The 17,233-nt window shown below is 41.1% G+C and overlaps 1 protein-coding gene across 1 annotated transcript in view; it reads right to left on the reverse strand.

Annotated features, from left to right (window-relative positions):
- Window positions 1-17,233, reverse strand: part of ITGBL1 (integrin subunit beta like 1) — a 219,331-nt gene that overhangs the window by 12,766 nt on the left and 189,332 nt on the right. Inside the window, exon 8 of the mRNA XM_050949570.1 lies at window positions 11,317-11,433. Coding sequence (XP_050805527.1) covers window positions 11,317-11,433 — 117 coding nt within the window. The remainder of the gene's footprint in view (window positions 1-11,316; window positions 11,434-17,233) is intronic.

Below are 17,233 nucleotides of genomic sequence, written 5' to 3' on the forward strand. Positions count from 1 at the left end.
TACATTATACTGAATTTATTCACATTTCTAGCCTTCACTGCCTTGCCATAGTAGAAAAGGGAATTCCTTAACTTATACATTTGCAGTTCTTTGAAGATGGACTCTGTACACTGTAAGCAATTATTATAACAACTATTATAAGGGAAGAGGTGATGAAAAGGAAGGGGTTAGGGCTGATTGCGTTGGTGGGCTGGGCAGAGGGCAACTAGCTTGAGGACCATTCTGGCACAATGTGGGTCTGTGGGAAAAGGAAGAACATACCAATACATTTATCCTGCTAATTTGGGCTCAGCTCCCAAGGCAATGATGCAGCTTAATATAATAAATCTTGAAGAAGCATGGGAGGCAGACCCAAAGGAGATACAAACCTGGTAAAATGGAATTCCTCAGCACTTTAGTGATAACCAGCTACTTTATTAATTGATGTTTCTGAGCTGTTCTTATTCACAGACATGAAGAGACTCAAGATCTATTTTTGAAGTCTAGTGATGTAACAACTACCAGACCATTCATTGATTATATCTTCATTTTGGATCCTAATAAGTGTTCAACATTAAATGGTCAATACCTACATGCTTCATGGTATGGTGGGTATGCATGTCTGTCTCTGCACACGCCTTCACAAATATCAATTTGTCTATATACATTTAACATGTATATAAAGCACTACATATTGGTAAACCATACATAATAAAATGGAAGCTAAAATGTCACAGGACTGTTTAAGTTGAGTAACAATGAGCTTTGTGTTACATACCATAGAAGGATAAGGGTGGCAGCCAGCTGTACTTTCCCATATACTGCTAGGGTTTAGATTGCATAAGGATATGGGTATAAACATATTATGATTTTCTCAATTTTCTCATCGTGGCCAAGTTTCTCCAAGGGTATTTGGCCTCTTTTACTTTGGTTTTCTTTAGCAAGACATGGATTAAATTTTTAAAATATTTCAAATATTGAAGAACTAACTATTCAATACATTGCATAGAACTTGCATACTGGAAAATTATTTTTGGAGGTGCAAATACTTGTACTCCTGCAAGCACAAGTGGGCAAATGTGTAATTCACACTGAGCCCCATGCCCTCTCTGTGGTTTAAAGAAGGCAGAGAATGAACACATCTGCAGAATTACTGCACAAATCCAATTAAAAGTATTCTAACTTTTGGTTTAGTTAGAAAGATTTTTGTTGTTGTTATTTTTTTAATAGAACTTGTGCAATAATTTTGCTGCTGTGACCATTCTCTGCCTTCTACATACTGGACAGGATCCTGAAGTGGAAAGGTCTCTTTCTTAAGAAGTTTACTTCACCATTTGTAGCTGCTTCTAGATTGCCACATGCTAATCATTAGCGGTGGAGAAAGCACAATGCTATCTTGGTGCAGCAGTGAGAACACAGGGGATGCTACTCATCACATTGGCTTTCATAACACTAGCCTCTGTCTTTTTCCCCAAAAAGGTATCCTTTGGCATACAGCAGCTCCTTAAACTTCTGCATTAACTCGATTCATGCAGCCACATAAGCCTTCAAACATCAGTGAAGGAGACAGCTGTCTTCACTGCTGCAGTTCTGACATCACAGGATAGTTACACAAGTTCTGGAGGTCTCCATACACCTACTGTTAAGTTGTTGGGGTTTTTTTAAATCTCTTCTTATTATCTGGGGAGAGGATCCACAGTTTAAACTCATGTTTATTCATGAAATACAAGAAGTTCCCAATGGGATTTATTAGCACTGCGGAGTGGGAAACCCTTGTGCCCAAGAGCCTCCTAGCATTTCAAAGGACAGTCTGCAGTGCTGGACCACATCTTGACACTGGCTGCATTGCCTCCTCCAGTGCAGGTTACACCAAAATCATAAGTGCTGAGACCAGTTCTAGCTGCATCAGAGAAACCAACTGACGTATGAGATATGGATAAAGGATATGACATGCTAGAACATCCGTTTCACTACTGGTGCTTACCACCTTCCATGTCAAAACACTGCTTTGATGTCCCATGATTACTGCAAACAACTGAGATTCCATCAAAGGAATTTGAGTAGTTGAAAAGACCAGGCCTATCAATGTATTCTGCTGTTTTAGATAGTCCACGAGTTGGTCCATTGTTGTTAATGCTACCAGTGTTGGGGTAACCAGAGAACTAGGTTGCTCCTAGGAGTTAAGGGAAAGGGCAGCTCCAAAATGGGAGGCCAGTGGTCCCTCTTAACTCAAACCTAAATGCCATATTACCATAAGCAATGCCCTATTTGAAGTACAGACCGCTGAGCATCACTCAAATAGCATTATGGGGGTACATAGCCTTGGTGAGGGCTGGCGATACAGTGCCGATATATTGTGTCCAGCTCGATTCTCAGGTGTAGAGGCACTGCTTTGAGTTGTCTATTCCATCTGATCCATGCCATCACCAATGGCACAGATGAAGTAGGCGCTCAACCACGTTTTTCACCAGGTTGTGAGGATGTCCAAGACAGTTCATGTTGTACCAGTTGGCAGTATAAAGAGAAGCCAGGAGGGCTTTTAGATGCTTCTTCTAGAAGTTGATTTGCCGAGACATCTGTAAGAAAAGCTCAGAGTGGAGCCAGTCATGGTCCCTTATGAAGAACAATGAGGCAATGACTGGAGTTAGGAATACTGTCTCATCATATACTGCCTTATTGTTGTTATTATTAATAAACACTGCGTGCCCCCAGCCTTGAAAGACAACATGAAGTACAAGATAATAATCAAGCTACCCATGTGGGCCAGCCAATGCTGATCATGCTGCAGCTGTGAGTGGAAAAAAATATCATAAGTAATAGGGGCAGAAGAGCACCAGAGTTCTGCTGCAACTGGCGAGCCAGTCATGATCCAGGATACCTCCATCCTCAGACAGGACCCGAACATTAGAGAACTGGTCCTGGAATGCAGCTTACATATCTCAGGAAAGTTGTCATTAGTCAGCCTCTTCTGGGACCAGCATGCTGCACCTTTGTGCCAGAGCATAGACCCTAGAATGAGAGTCTGTATCTAATAAAAGAGCGCTGCAGAATCCATGACAGGTCCTATTACAACTTCTGTCTGAGTGAAGGCATCATGGCTCTATTCCTGGTACTGTGATGGACAGCTGAATTTTAAGTGAGTGTCTCATTTTAATTATGCAGAAACATAGTAATAGGGTCTCAATCACTTGTACCCTCATTTATCACATCCTTCCCCTTATGTCTATCTACCGGCACATGGGCAGCTGGTCTGGAAAGCAAGCTATTAATCAATCTCTGCTGGTCAGAGAACACTAGTGACAATTTTTATTAAAATCACTTAGATTGTCATTCACATTGCTCATTTCAGCAAGTATCTAATCTTAAAATACCAGAGTCTCCCTTCCTCATGCACAGAAGCACTCAGCTCTCACTTTAACAGATTCTGTTCAGTCACAGGGTCTAGCTTTTCATTCTCTGCAGCTGGAGCTCTATGATTATTCTTTCCACAATACCACATGTCTCCTGACAGTGATTGCCAAGCTTATGGTATTGCCTAGGTCAACAGAGCAATGGAGAGAAGAGGAAGAGGAAGGGGCTAAGGAGCTCAGCAAGACATTCCAACAACTGTCTGTGAAACAGATGGAGATGCAAGATCAAACAGAGGAGGAACAAGCCAAGAGAGAAGAGAACAGTTTGTGAGTTGTCAACACAAAGATGATGGCTGACATTTGGTGAGTGCATAAGGTTACTTAGGGACATGGTACAGAGAGTGAAGAGAATGAGATTGAGGGTACAGCCCTAAATGATCCTCCAGAGTGGGACTGTTGGGGACTAGAATTCATCAAAAGAGATCAGTGAAATAGTAAAAGAACCAAGGGAAAAAAACAGTCCAACAAAGTGTCAACGGAGGATATGATGTCAAGCAGGGTGAAGTGATAAGTGGCAGTGGAGAGGGCAAGATGGATACAAATGGAGTAAGTTCTCTGAGACATGGCCTGGAAGAAGTTACTTGAATCTTTAGGGGGCAGCAGTTTCAGTGGAGTGAAGGAGGTGGAAGCCAGTCTGGAGGATGAATGAGGAGGAGGGGCATCAGTTGTAAATGGTTCATTACATGAGTTTAAAGCAGGGGAGGAAGGAGCTGGTGGAGAGACAGCTGGGGTCAAGAGTTGGCTTTTTGAGGCTGAGGAAAATGAAGGCATTCTTGTACTTAGAGTAGGGGAGGCTAAAAAGGAGGGGGAGTGAGAGACGAAGGGACCAGAGAGGTTGACAGCTTGGAGGAGATGGGGACAAGGGCACAGGTAGGGAGATTAGACAGAGAGAAAATGAAATCTCAGAGTAAGTGACAGCTGAATAAAGAAAAAGGTGCTGAGAATGGGGAGGAGGGAGGCCACAGTGGCCTAGGATGATCTTGAAGAATTTGGGAAGATCCTGGAAAGAGAAGGAGGAGGCCACAGGAAGGGGAAAGGCTTGAAGAAGGGAATTAAAAGTGACAAATAAGCAATTTTCTCTGTTAGCCTGGTCTCAATATACTTCATACAAGAGAGTGGAGCTGTGAATGTAAAGAAACATTTGTAGTGAATGAAATCTGTGGAGTGCGCAGAGGCGATCAGTGGGGTGGGAACAGAATGGAGGAAGCCAATGTTGGGATTTTCTGGAGAGGAGGGAGTGGGAGTGAACCCATGGCTTTAAATGAAAACAAACATCTGCAACATGTATTGCCTAATGAACAAACATAGCATAATATGACAATATTAACGTATGCCTGCAGCTGATAAATTACGGTATTAAGTTGAGTTTGTTCTGTCCAGCAACACCTTTGGGATTCAGGGTGTCAGCACCCTATCACTCTTAATAGTATAAATTATGTTTGGGAGTTGGTGTTAGACTCCAAGTATTTTCCTTAGAGAGTTCTGTAGTCTTCTCCATAGATTGGTTACACAAATCTAAACACTGCCTTCAGAATGCACCAATATTGCCATGACTGATGGTCGGGACAGGTGATATTGTGACTGGCAGATATATGGGTTGGCACAGACACAAGATAGACTAAGTTCCACTATTTTATTTACAAGGATGTAAATTACAGAACAGTGATATTAGAGGTCAAGAGCAGAACAACTGCAGTACAGAACTTTCAGAACTTCAGCAGAACATCCAGATCCAACTTCTTAGCCAAATGCTCTGTTTCAAAACTCTCCCAACTGATCTGTAACTCCTCTGCAAACACACTGCATTCTTTACCATGACTATGGGCTTGTCTTCACTGCAAAGTTAACTTGAGTCATAATTTAAGTGTTGCCTCTAACTTGTGTCCAGTCCATACACAAAGCCCCTCAACTAGAGCATTATGGTGCTTTAAACTTGAGTTGGCTAAAATGTGTTTGCTGATAACATGCTGCTGCCACAGTGCTGCCACAATACTGCTAGTCCTCCAATCCTGTACCACAGTTCCCCTACGTGCCCAGAAAAGACAGACAAGTTCTCCCATAATTCATAGAGCAGCTTGGTTTACTGCAGCACAAGGAACCATGGGATGTGTCCCGCCCCTAAAATCTTAGCACAAATGTCTTCACTGCAAAGATAGTATAGGTTCTTCGTAGGGTGTTGCCCCTAATGCCCATCCCCTCCTCACACAAAACCCTCTCCTCTGAGTTTAGTGGTAGTTTCAGCTAAAGCAATCTGGCCCAGCTGGGAGCCTGGTTTCTATTTTCACTCAAGCTGGCAACCTGAACACACTGCAATGAGAATTACTCCTCCTGGAATTCTGCTCCATTGCACAATGCAGAATTTGCACAGAATTAAAGTTTCCCACCGAATTTTATTTTTCCCTACAGAATTCCTGATTTGCCCCCAGTACTTCCATCCACTGTCAGCCCTGGGTAGCCAGAGCTCCCGCTGTCAGTGGGAGCCCCAGCCATCTGGGGCTGTCAGTGCGAACATGATTATATTGTGTTATTTTGACAAGTAAAATATGCAGAATTTTAAAATATTACGCACAGAATTTTCAATTTTTTGGTGCAGAATTCTCCCAGGAATAGAGAATTCTGCTAGTCCCCCAGTGCCTTCCCACAATTCCTCCCATATGCCAAGAAGGACTGACAAGTTTTCCCACAATTCTCTAGAAAGGAATCAGAGTGTCTCTGCTTACTGCAGCACAGAAATCCCTGGGATATTCCCCCAGAAGCCACAGCGACCCCAATGAGAGAGTGCAGCAGCAGTGAGGATGCAGTAATTTGGATAGTGAATTTCAGTGTGGCTGTTCACATCCAGCTTAGGCTCACTGGGTATTTAGACCAGGATACCAATCATCCAGGTTAACTTTGCAGGGAAGACATACCCATACACAAGTGAGTACAGTGCCAGTGGGGACACAGCAGCTTGAATAGTATTATTTCACCATGTGGTTGAGCTGTAACTCAAGTATAGACAATGCCAGTTAACTCTGCAGTGAAGACATACAGTTGTCACTCAAAATCATTTGCAACACAAGAGAGTTCCCAGTATAAGTTATTGTATTGCTAAAGAATCTCTGCCTTTGAGGCAATGGGTGACTACAGCCTCTGAGCAGAGAAACAGCATGTTCCTCTAAATTCTTCATTTAAATATTCTATTAACTCAGCTCACAGAGAGATAGGTGGATCTACAATGGACACCTCTCTGCCACATCTCAAAAAGGAGACAGTAATGAATCAATTAATTTTGTAGTTTTGCAATTCTTATCACAATCACATTTTAGCTGCTGCTTAGTTTTTTGAAACCACACAGCCAGTCTGTCCAAGAGGTCACTTTCATTCACAGTTTTCCAAACAAGTTATCTAGAATCAAAAAAGTTCAACCTTTCCTAGCACTTTTGAAGGCGGAGGGCAATAATAGAGCTCATCAGCTAATGGGCTGTGGGCTGTGCATAGAGTTTCTGCAGAGACTTTCTTCTATAAAATCAAGCCAGAGTAGGTGAACACAAAACTGTGCCCATTACGGTAAAGACACATTTGTATGTCTCATTAAAATATTTCATTAATATGTATTATTCTAATATTAATATAAATTAACAATACTCAATTAATATAATTTATATTATTTAAAAATTAATATAAATTCTTCAGTCAACGTTTGACTATAATTAGGATATAAATAATATGGCAATAATAATATATTTTACTGGTTCATTAACACTTAGGCTGAGGGCCTGTAAAGAAAATAGAGGGGAACAAGGAAAAAACTAATGAATCCAAGAATTCAGTTGTTACCATACAAACTTAGGTCTGGCCTACATACAGTTGTTGTGCCAGTATAATTATTTCAGACAGGGTATTTTGTTTGTTATTTAATCACAATAGGTACAGCTATACAGCCCTAGTGTGGATGTAGCTATATCAGTATATCGGTGCCTTATGCTAGCATAGTTTAGTCCCTTCCCATACAGGACTAAGCTATACTGATATAAACTCATACCAGGATAACTGCATCCTGCCTAAGGGTGTTGCTCTGCTCTAAATGTTCCAGTATAGTTAAAGTGTTTTATGTTTAGACAAGCCCTTAAAACAGGAAGTAGTGACAGAGCTCTGGTCTGTCTGCTCCAAAAATACAGCCCCTGACCATTTGAACTCCTGATAGCAGACACTTGAGCATGTCTGATGATTGATCCAGCAGAAGGAACTGCATGTAAACCATTAGCCAGCACCAGGAGCGGCGCCAGGGTTTCTGACGCCCTAGGCAGATGGCCATTTTGCCGCCCCCCGCGGGTCCGGTGGACCTACCGCAGTCATGCCGGCGGACGGTCCGCTGCTGGAAAGGCTCTGGTGGAGCTGCCGCAGTGATGCTGGCGGGCGGTCGGCTGGTCTAAAGGCTCCAGTGGACCTGCCGCCGGCATGACTGCGGTAGGTCCGCCAGAGCCTTTAGAGCAGCGCACCATCCGCCAAAACGACTGCGGCAGCTCTGCCAGAGCCTTTCCAGCAGCGAACTGTCCGCCGGCATGACTGCGGTAGGTCCACTGGACCCGCGTGCCGCCCTCCCGGCAAAATAGCGCCCCCCAAAAATTCTGGCACCCTAGGCCATTGCCTAGGTCGCCTAAATGGTAGCGCCGGCCCTGGCCAGCGCATTGCAAGATAGAAGGACAAAACAAAGGGAAATGTTGAATTTCAATAGTAACTTCCTACATAATGTCAGGATCAGCTATTTTTTCCCCTTCCTTCTTAAACCTACTTATACTTTAAAAATATTAGAAGTATGGCTATAGGAAACCCCATTACTGGCTAAAAAATGTTTTAGATAGAATTTGGATAGTCCAAAAAATGACGAATGTAAATATTAACTCAAAATAATAAACTGAATAATTCTCTTTTAGCTCAATCAACTCCTTTCCCCAACATCATATCCTTGAGAAATGATTAGGCTACATCCTCACAAGAAATTTGTGATTCTCTAACTAACTAGTCAGTACTCTCAGGTTTCAAATCCAGTGAATTGCCGAAAAAATCCTAGGAGTTTGAATAGCCAGAAAAGTCCCATAATTCCTCTGTTAGAAAAGGTATACCCTTCATTTATACTTGAGAAAAACTTGTTTGTTTCAAGAGAGTAGAAGAGCTCTGACTGTGCATCCAGCTATGTTTGACTTGCAATTTCTACTCTTACTATTAAGTCATGGCCAACAAGACAGCTGTGGCAGATCCCCACTTTGCCATCTCCTTCCAGCCTTTCACTGGTGTATTGCTGGTTCCCAGGACCCTACAGATCCCTCTGCTGAAATTAAGTGCTACCCTGCCCTTTCTAGGACATGTCAGGTCTCTGATTCCAGAAATGATCAGACATGAGCCAGAGACTCTTCATTCTCAGGCAAGGAATAAGATCAAAGAAAAATAAATAAGTATAAGCAGTTTGAGCTAAATGTGGCTGGTGAAGTCTAAAAAAGAAATTTGAAACTCACATAGTGGCTAATGAAGAAAACAGAACAAGTGCAGACTAGGAAACCAGGCTCAAGGAGAGTACAATGCATTACACTTGATTTTGTTGGTAAGGTTCTAACCAAGTACTTTCAGATAAACTTATAGGATAATCCTCTATGCACTGAATGCTGCTAGAGAATCCCAGCTAAGGGCAGTTCAGAGAAAGAGTCAGAGAAGGTTTTTGGCACTTGGATTGTTTCAATGATATAAAAATTACATTAAGAGCAGCAGAAACTAGAAAAAAGCTTATTTCAGACAGAAAATAACATTTTCTTATTCTTTAGAGCTTGGTCTGGCCACCCATGTCAGGAGAAGAGAAATGTCTGTAATTACAAAACAATGTATTGGAGGGTGCAAATGTAGTTGTCTCATTTCTCAGTATATGCCCAGTGATCCATAACAGTAAATCTTATTCATCTGGGGACAAAACATTAATGATTAAGTTACCAGTTCAAATAAAAACAGAAAAGTTGAGCTAAAGTTTGGATTCAACTTTACACTGGGTTTGTACTTTTATAAGCGTTTGTATTCTTACCTGTTTTTCTTTAAGTCAAAATAAATCAAAACATAGATTATTTAATGAATGGATTCATCTCTGGTGCTCCCATTACATAGACCTGTTTAGACCAACAGGAAAATTAGGATTTGTTCAGATAATAGTACAGGTTTAATGTAATCCCTTGCACAATGAGAATGGTCAGGTGACTGTCCAATTACTATTCTTCTTTCATCATATGAGTATTCATGAGAGAGATATAACGTTCGCCAGTCAAAGATAAAAGTTAATATGGTAGCTGTGACAGCTCTAAGAACGAGTATTGATAATGTTTTCCTATGAATTCTGAGGGCATTCAATTTACTTAGTATCACCAAGACACTGGTTGATTATGAAGAATAGACTGGGTATTCTAGTCATAAGAAGATGCTTAGTTTTGTTTTTGATATATGTATCGCATTCAATAAGACTGACCTTTTCTGTTCTCTTAACTTCTGCTTTCTCCATTCTTTCTTAAAAGATGACATTCAAATTACTTCTTCTTGATGCATATTTTATTGAGTGGATACTTAATTTAATTAACTCCTATTTGGGCTATTTTTAACTGACAACTAGATTTTAACTACAATTTTCTCAAATAACTACTTTCTGTAGATCAACACCTTCACACCAATATTTTCTCTCCCCACCCCCAGTCAAATAGAATAGCAACCTTTGGAGCAACATTATCACAATTGCTTTCAAAATAGTCTCTCTATAAAACTAATTTGAAGTACTGCATAACATTATTCTCCACTACAGAAAAATCAATCAATGACAGAGTTTCCAAATAGCTGACATAAGAATAAGGAATTTATTTATAGCTGTGATACAGTACAAAATCTGCAGTGTGCTTAGATTCTGTAAGATTTAGGAAATAAATTCCGATTCCTTGCTTTGGTGATAATTTGAGCCTTCTACATTAATGATAATGATCTATAGTACCTTTCATCCCAAAAGATCCCAAAGTCCTTTCTAATACACCAACGGTCACTTTATATACCACTGAAGGAACTTCGGTGGGCATATGTGTGACCTGTTAATGATGCACAACAGCACGACACATTACAAAACTATTTAGGGGCACACATGATGAGTTCAGCTTATGCAGGGAAAATGAAGTAGGCAGGTGGTAGAATGTAGTGGACATCAGCTGTATTTAACACTTCCACTCTTATGAAGAATGCTATTGGAGCTTAAATTTATTTATGAAATGACCACAGGTGATCAGTAGAGACACTGTTTTGCTGAAGAATGGCTCTAGTACAGGTTGAAAAATGGCTCTTAATGCTGTGCTGGACCATTAGGTCAATATTGATTGGGAGAAGAGCACTGCCAAATATCAACCCAATCTAATTATGCTTAGTTTGTGAGCACTGGTGGGGCCATTGAACATGGTGGGATTGTTGTAGGTGTACCAGATGATACTTAACACAACTGTCACTGAATATCAGCTGCTAAAGCCACTTAACACATTACTGAACATTGCTAACTTAAAAAAAAGAAAAAAAGAAAAACATGGTATCATTGGTAAGTCTTCAATCATAAAGTGAAAAAGTGAAATTATGATCATTTGTTCCATAGTTTTTCTTTAAATATCTGTACAGATTTCTAATACATTTTGATGATATCTACATAAGAACTTCAGCACAGTGTAAAATGTTACTGGGCACATGTAATCTGCTTCACTGACAGACATTTTGAATATTAAAATATTCAGTCACGGGATTATTTTTATTTCTTCTTTTCAAGATATAAATGTACTACAATCTACTGCTGTGGTAAGTTTCCATTAATGCTCTTTTGTAACAAAATCAGGGGAAATATGGAAAGCCACAAATTCATACAGAATTATTGCTTATTGAAAGGAATACATACCCCCACAGACATTGCCATCCATATCTTCACACTGTCGATCATCACATTCGCAGGTTTTACCGTGAACTCTGTTATCTCCTGGAGGGAAACAAGTGCACTGGCCACATTCACATTGCCCTGTAAGAAAAAACAGTTGTTAGGGTCACAACATCACCAAGATTTAATGAATAAAAACTGTGGGGGGAAATGTTCTGCTCCTACAAAGACATAAAGCACAAGTCAGTCAGTGTCAGCTGAAGTGTAAACACTTGTAAGAAAGAAAAACGGTTGAAAACAAAATGTCATGTTGCTGGTGGGAATGGCATTAATCTTCTTTACAGTTTTGTTCTTGTCAGTATTAATGGGAATTTTAATCACATGATAGCCCCTACCTGGCATAGCTGAACTATGGTATATGTTTCCCTACATAATTAACTCTCCAAACTAATTCAAACATTTGGTATGTGTGGTATGAATACCAGATGTGGATGCAATTAAAATGGAATCATATAGAAAAGTAATTTACAGAGTGGCCCAGAAAAGCTTTCTCGTATGAGATACTAGTAGCATAACTCGTCTAACACTTTGGTACAAATGCCAAACAGGAAGGTAAAGAATTAATGCTCCTATGACCTGTCCTCTTGCTTAAACAGATGTGAGACTGTGCCTGTGGATCTGGGTTTGAAGAACACAGCAGGTGAAATGCAACCTCTGAAATATTCTTCCAGTCTCACCAGTCCTCTCTATACTGGGACTCCATAAAGCTGGAAGGGATAATGAAGCCAGCCAAGCTCCAAGAGATGCTCTTCCCCAGCAACCTCATGAACACTGACTGAGGCAGAGGCCTCTGGAAATATAGTATTTGACCATGTAAGAAAAGACTATCATAATGGATGGGATCTCCTAATGGACTTGATTTGGAAATTTCTACTTGACCAGTTTTTCCGCTCTTAAAAAAAAGAAACTCATTAAACATAATTGCAAGGGCAACCTTAATCCTGGCATTTCCTAATTTTTCAGTACTTCACTTTGCAACCTTAATGTTTGTCTAATGTAGTATTTTGTATGCAACAACACTGTAGGGTGCTACAAATGTATATATCTAGGAATAATGTGATGCAATTGAGCATTTACACTGAATGTCCAGAAAAGAGTGCTAATGGTGAAAATTATTAGGATGTGCAAGACATGTAGAATTTAACCAGAGAAAGCACTAGTCTGAATCAAAGCTAATCCCATTTTCAAAAGTGCCTTAGGCACTTAGATTAAGTCTCCTCCCAAAAATCATTGTTGAATTTGGGACACAGCCTCCTAAGTCACTTATGGTATGTCTGTATAGCAATATAGACCAAGAGGAGTGAGCAACTCGGCTCAAGTCGACAGACTTGGGCTAGCAGGGCTCACGCTAGTGCTCTACAAATAGCTGTATAGACAGCACTTTGAAGTTGCAACTCAAGCTCTGAAGACCACCCACTCCCCTAGGCTTCAGAGCTTGAGCTCCAGCCCAAGCCACAACTTCCAAGCACTGACTATAGAGCTGTTTTTAGAGTACTTGCATGAGCCCTGCTAGCCCACATCTCTTGGCCTGGGCTGGGAGGTTCACATCTGCTGGCCACAAAAGTACCTTAGGAAAATTTTACCAAAAGGTATTTTGAACTCTTAAAGGTTAAGAGTCGTATCAAATATGAATTGCAGTGATTTTGAAATATTTTAAAAGGTACATTTAAAACAATATTTTTATTGTGGTGACAAATAAGAATCTTACACAAATTAACTCATGCATTTCCCCCCTCTTTTACAAGTAGTTCCAGAATCTTGTGTCATATAATGTAACTCCTTTCTACCTTTTTGACTACATTAGTAAAGATGGCGCTGTGTTGCTAGAGCAGTGACTTGATTTTAATTTTTTGTTTACAAAGAACCAGAATGATCGTTGGATCTGAGGTTTTGAATGCTTTCTTCCCCTGCTCAGCTGGGGTGTACTCCAAGCAAATTTCACATTTATAAACAAATAAATAAATAATCATCAAAACAGCCAATTCCTGAGATAGACAGACAGAAGGAAAGACAGATTAGCATGCTGAGGAGGACTAAATTTCAGGTCACCACATAAAAGATGCCTCCCCAGAAAAATCAGCAGAGAGCATTTTCCGAACCCCGTGTGAGATAATCCAAGGGAGAGTACTATTTTATCAAATGCATCTGCACAGAAATAACAGCAGGCACACTCTCTATGACCTTATTCTCTTCTTTCTTATTGTGATAACTATACATGCAGTACAAACTCAATCCGTTTGAGAGTAATTAGAGGCTCACATGAAACCAAAGAGATCAGCACTTTACTTACATACTCTTTCTTTGACTAGAATAATAGGTTTACGATAGCAACCTGATTATAGAAGAAAAGCTACTACCAAATACATCCGAAACTGTCTTTAAAATGCCAGGGCATATAGAAACAATTAAACACTTGAGGACTATAGTAGTCTGCACTTTTTCATCCAGGAAAGCAAGCACTACACCTTGTGAGACTGAAGAGGAACAACTTGACTCCAGATGTTTAATATCAAATGGCTTCCATTGCCTCTTGTTACACAGGGGTGGCTAATGTTTTTGAGCTGTACAGTAACTGCAGATCAAGGAGGCTTTGTGATGCTATTAAAAAGCCTAACATATCCAGTATCTATTTGTGAGGGACAAGGGTCCAAACCCAAGAATACCAGGATAATTACACAGGCATATATACCGGCCTAGGAGCCTAATATTTCCAAGCACTGACAGTCAGTCATTCTTTATGTAATTTCTATAAAATCCTGCTTTCCTCACTCAGACCAAACTCCCACTGTAGACAATAGGAGTTTTACCTGAGGAAGTACTGGCTGAAAACTGAATAGCTTCAAATATTCAGCCCTTTTAATTTTACCCACCACTTACTATACACACTTTTTCATTTCCTATTGTCCAGCCAGTGCTTGTAAAAAGAATAGCTAAAGTAAGTAGTGCCTAGTGTGATATTAAATCTACCCCCTCATGCAATTTGCTGTGACCATTAGAATCATGAATTTGAAGCAATTTTTAGCTGCCTACAGAGTTTGATTGAACCTTCCTTTCGTAGAGGCAATTTTGATTTCAAAACAGTGTGCTAGAACTACATAATTTGTAGAAAAACAGATTTCTGCCCTTTTAATGCTTGAAAAAACACCAGAAAGGTTCAGAACACAGAACAACCAATGTAAAAGTGAACAGTAAATAAAAGAAACTTTTCTTCCTTCAGAAATACCACCTTTCCCTTTCAATAGCAGCACATATTGTCTCTGTGCATTTTATTGGGAATTCAGGCATTTTATACAAGAACAAGAAACAAAATGATTAATTTGGCTTTATGTAAAGCATTTGAAGCCAAATGGCAAAATTAGCTTCTGGCCCAAGCTGGATTTGTGGTGGAACCATACCATGCTATGGGGAGGAATAGTACCTTACGAATGGTGTAAAATAGAAGATGGACTCTTGAAGAGGGTGTGATGGGTTGGCTCACAGAAACCCCCCTGGGAGCTGCCCACTGATGTGCGCAGACTACCTATGCTCCTGTTATCCCTGCCAGCTTGGAACTCCAGCACCCTGTCTTGCTGAGCCAGACACTCCCATCTGCTCCAACAAAGACCCAGGGTCTGAATTACTTGTCCCAAAGTTTACCTGAAAAGAGCTCACAGAAGTGTGCTTGTCTTTAGCACTCAGATGCCCAACCCCCAATGGGGTCTAAACCCAAATAAATCCATTTTAACCTGTATAAAGCTTTTGCAGGGTAAACTCATAAATTGTTCGCCCTCTATAACACTGATAGAGAGATATGCACAGTTGTTTGCTCCCCCAGGTATTAATACATACTCTGAGGCCATGGCTACACTTACAGTTCTGCAGCGCTGGTAGTTACAGCTGTGTTCGTACAGCTGTGTAGGGCCAGCGCTGCAGTGTGGCCACACTGACAGTTACCAGCGCTGCAGTGTGGCCACATTTGCAGCACTTGCAGCGCTGTTGGGAGTGGTGCATTGTGGGCAGCTATCCCAGCATTCAAGTGGCTGCAACGTGCTTTTCAAAAGAGGGGGGGTGGGGTGGAATGTGACAGGGAGCGTGGAGGAGACAGAGAGAATGGATTTTTCGAGTTGACACTGTTCTCAGTTCCCTGCCTCCAAGTTCTAAGGACTGGAAGACACAGTGCCTACCTTCAATCATTTTAAAAGTTCTGACCCCCTTACCCCACCCCTCTCTCATTCACTAAATGCAAATTATGTACTCCTAAATAGCCGTCAGACCAGATAAGCATCTGCTCAACATGGACATTCCCCCTCCCCCTCTGCCGTGTGAGCGGTGCTGTTTCTCTCTTCAAGCAAACAGCTGTGAACATTCCAAAGTAATTCCCCTGCTGCCTCCTCTCGCTCAGCAAACAGGAGCTGTGTTTGTTTTTAAATAAGCAGTTTGGCTGAACTCCGAGCTCTCCCTTTCATTCTGAGTTTGTTGTTGGACAGGAATTCTGGGATACCTCCTTTATACCCTGGAGGTCAATAAAAGCGCTGGTGGGGTCCACACTTGCTGACCAGCGCTGGATCACCAGCGCTGGAATCGCTACACCCGAGGCTCGACCGGGTGTACAGCCAGCGCTGCAACCAGGGAGTTGCAGTGCTGGCCATGCTTTGCAAGTGTGGCCACATCCTAAGTTGCAGCGCTGTAACCCCCTCACCAGCGCTGCAGCTCTGTAGTGTAGCCATGGCCTGAGTTAATTAATAAGTAAAAAGTTATTTTATTAAATACAGAAAGTAGGATTTAAGTGGTTTCAAGTAGTAACAGACAGAACAAAGTAAGTCACCAGGCAAAATAAAGTAAAATGCGCAAATCTATGTCTAATCAAACTGAATACAGATAAGATCCTCACCAGTTCCAGGATGCTCTCTTTTATTGACTAATTTCCTTTTAGGCTAGGTCCAGCAACCACTCACACTCCCTGTAGTTACTGTCCTTTGTTCCAGTTTCCTTCAAGTATCCAGGAAGACTTCTTATGTGGATTGGAGCATTCCAAGATGCATTGTTCCCCAAGTGCTTCCTGACCAGCTACTTAACCTTGCAAATTCCTTCCTAAAGAAGCAGACCAAATGTCTCACAAAGCTTGCTTAATTTCTAAGTAAGTATACAGCCAATATTCTTAACCTCAAGTAAAAAATGATATATGTGTACAAATAGGATGAATAGATATAGTAGAGCATAACCTTTACAGAGATGTTACATGGCACAGGCAGCACAAAACATATTCCAGTTATGTCATATTCGCATAAAGCATTATGGGGTACAGCATCACAGAGGGGTCATGCCTTTAAGATAAAGCAGCATTCTGCCTCTTGGTATGGCCAGCTCACTCTACCAGATAATTGTGAGTAGGACCACACCCTCACCTCCTTGCCATCACTGGGTCACTGTTCACCAAAGGCAAAGACCCTGCAAGTGCTGGGGCGGCAATTATGACAGGACGTTGTGACGGCTTTGCCAGCAGGTAGGCTCTTTGCATACCCCACCCCTGAACAGATCTGCAAGATAAAGCCTGTCTCAATCTAGCCCCTAGCATTTGCTCTCAGCAGGGCTAAAGATTGCTTCCACATAGACAAGTCCTGAGGTTCCTTATCAGTTTTTATTCTGCTGTTTTGCCCACTTTCATGATTTTAAAGCCATTGTAGTGCTAGCAAGTGGTCCTAACTCCCAGATTAAAAGTAAATTTCTAGCTCTCATGGTTTTAGAGAAACGCTTGAAGTGATGTGAGTCCACCCTGAAATCTTGAAAGCAAAGTAATGGGGAGGAAAAAGCACCTTTTTAAAGCTCATGAGCTTGGAGGGGCCTGATTCTGACATGATTTTTGAACATTTAGAGTTGGCAATACTGCTGATGTACTTCTATT

Source organism: Gopherus flavomarginatus, chromosome 1 (assembly GCF_025201925.1).
Source record: "Gopherus flavomarginatus isolate rGopFla2 chromosome 1, rGopFla2.mat.asm, whole genome shotgun sequence".
Lineage (NCBI taxonomy): Eukaryota > Metazoa > Chordata > Testudines > Testudinidae > Gopherus > Gopherus flavomarginatus.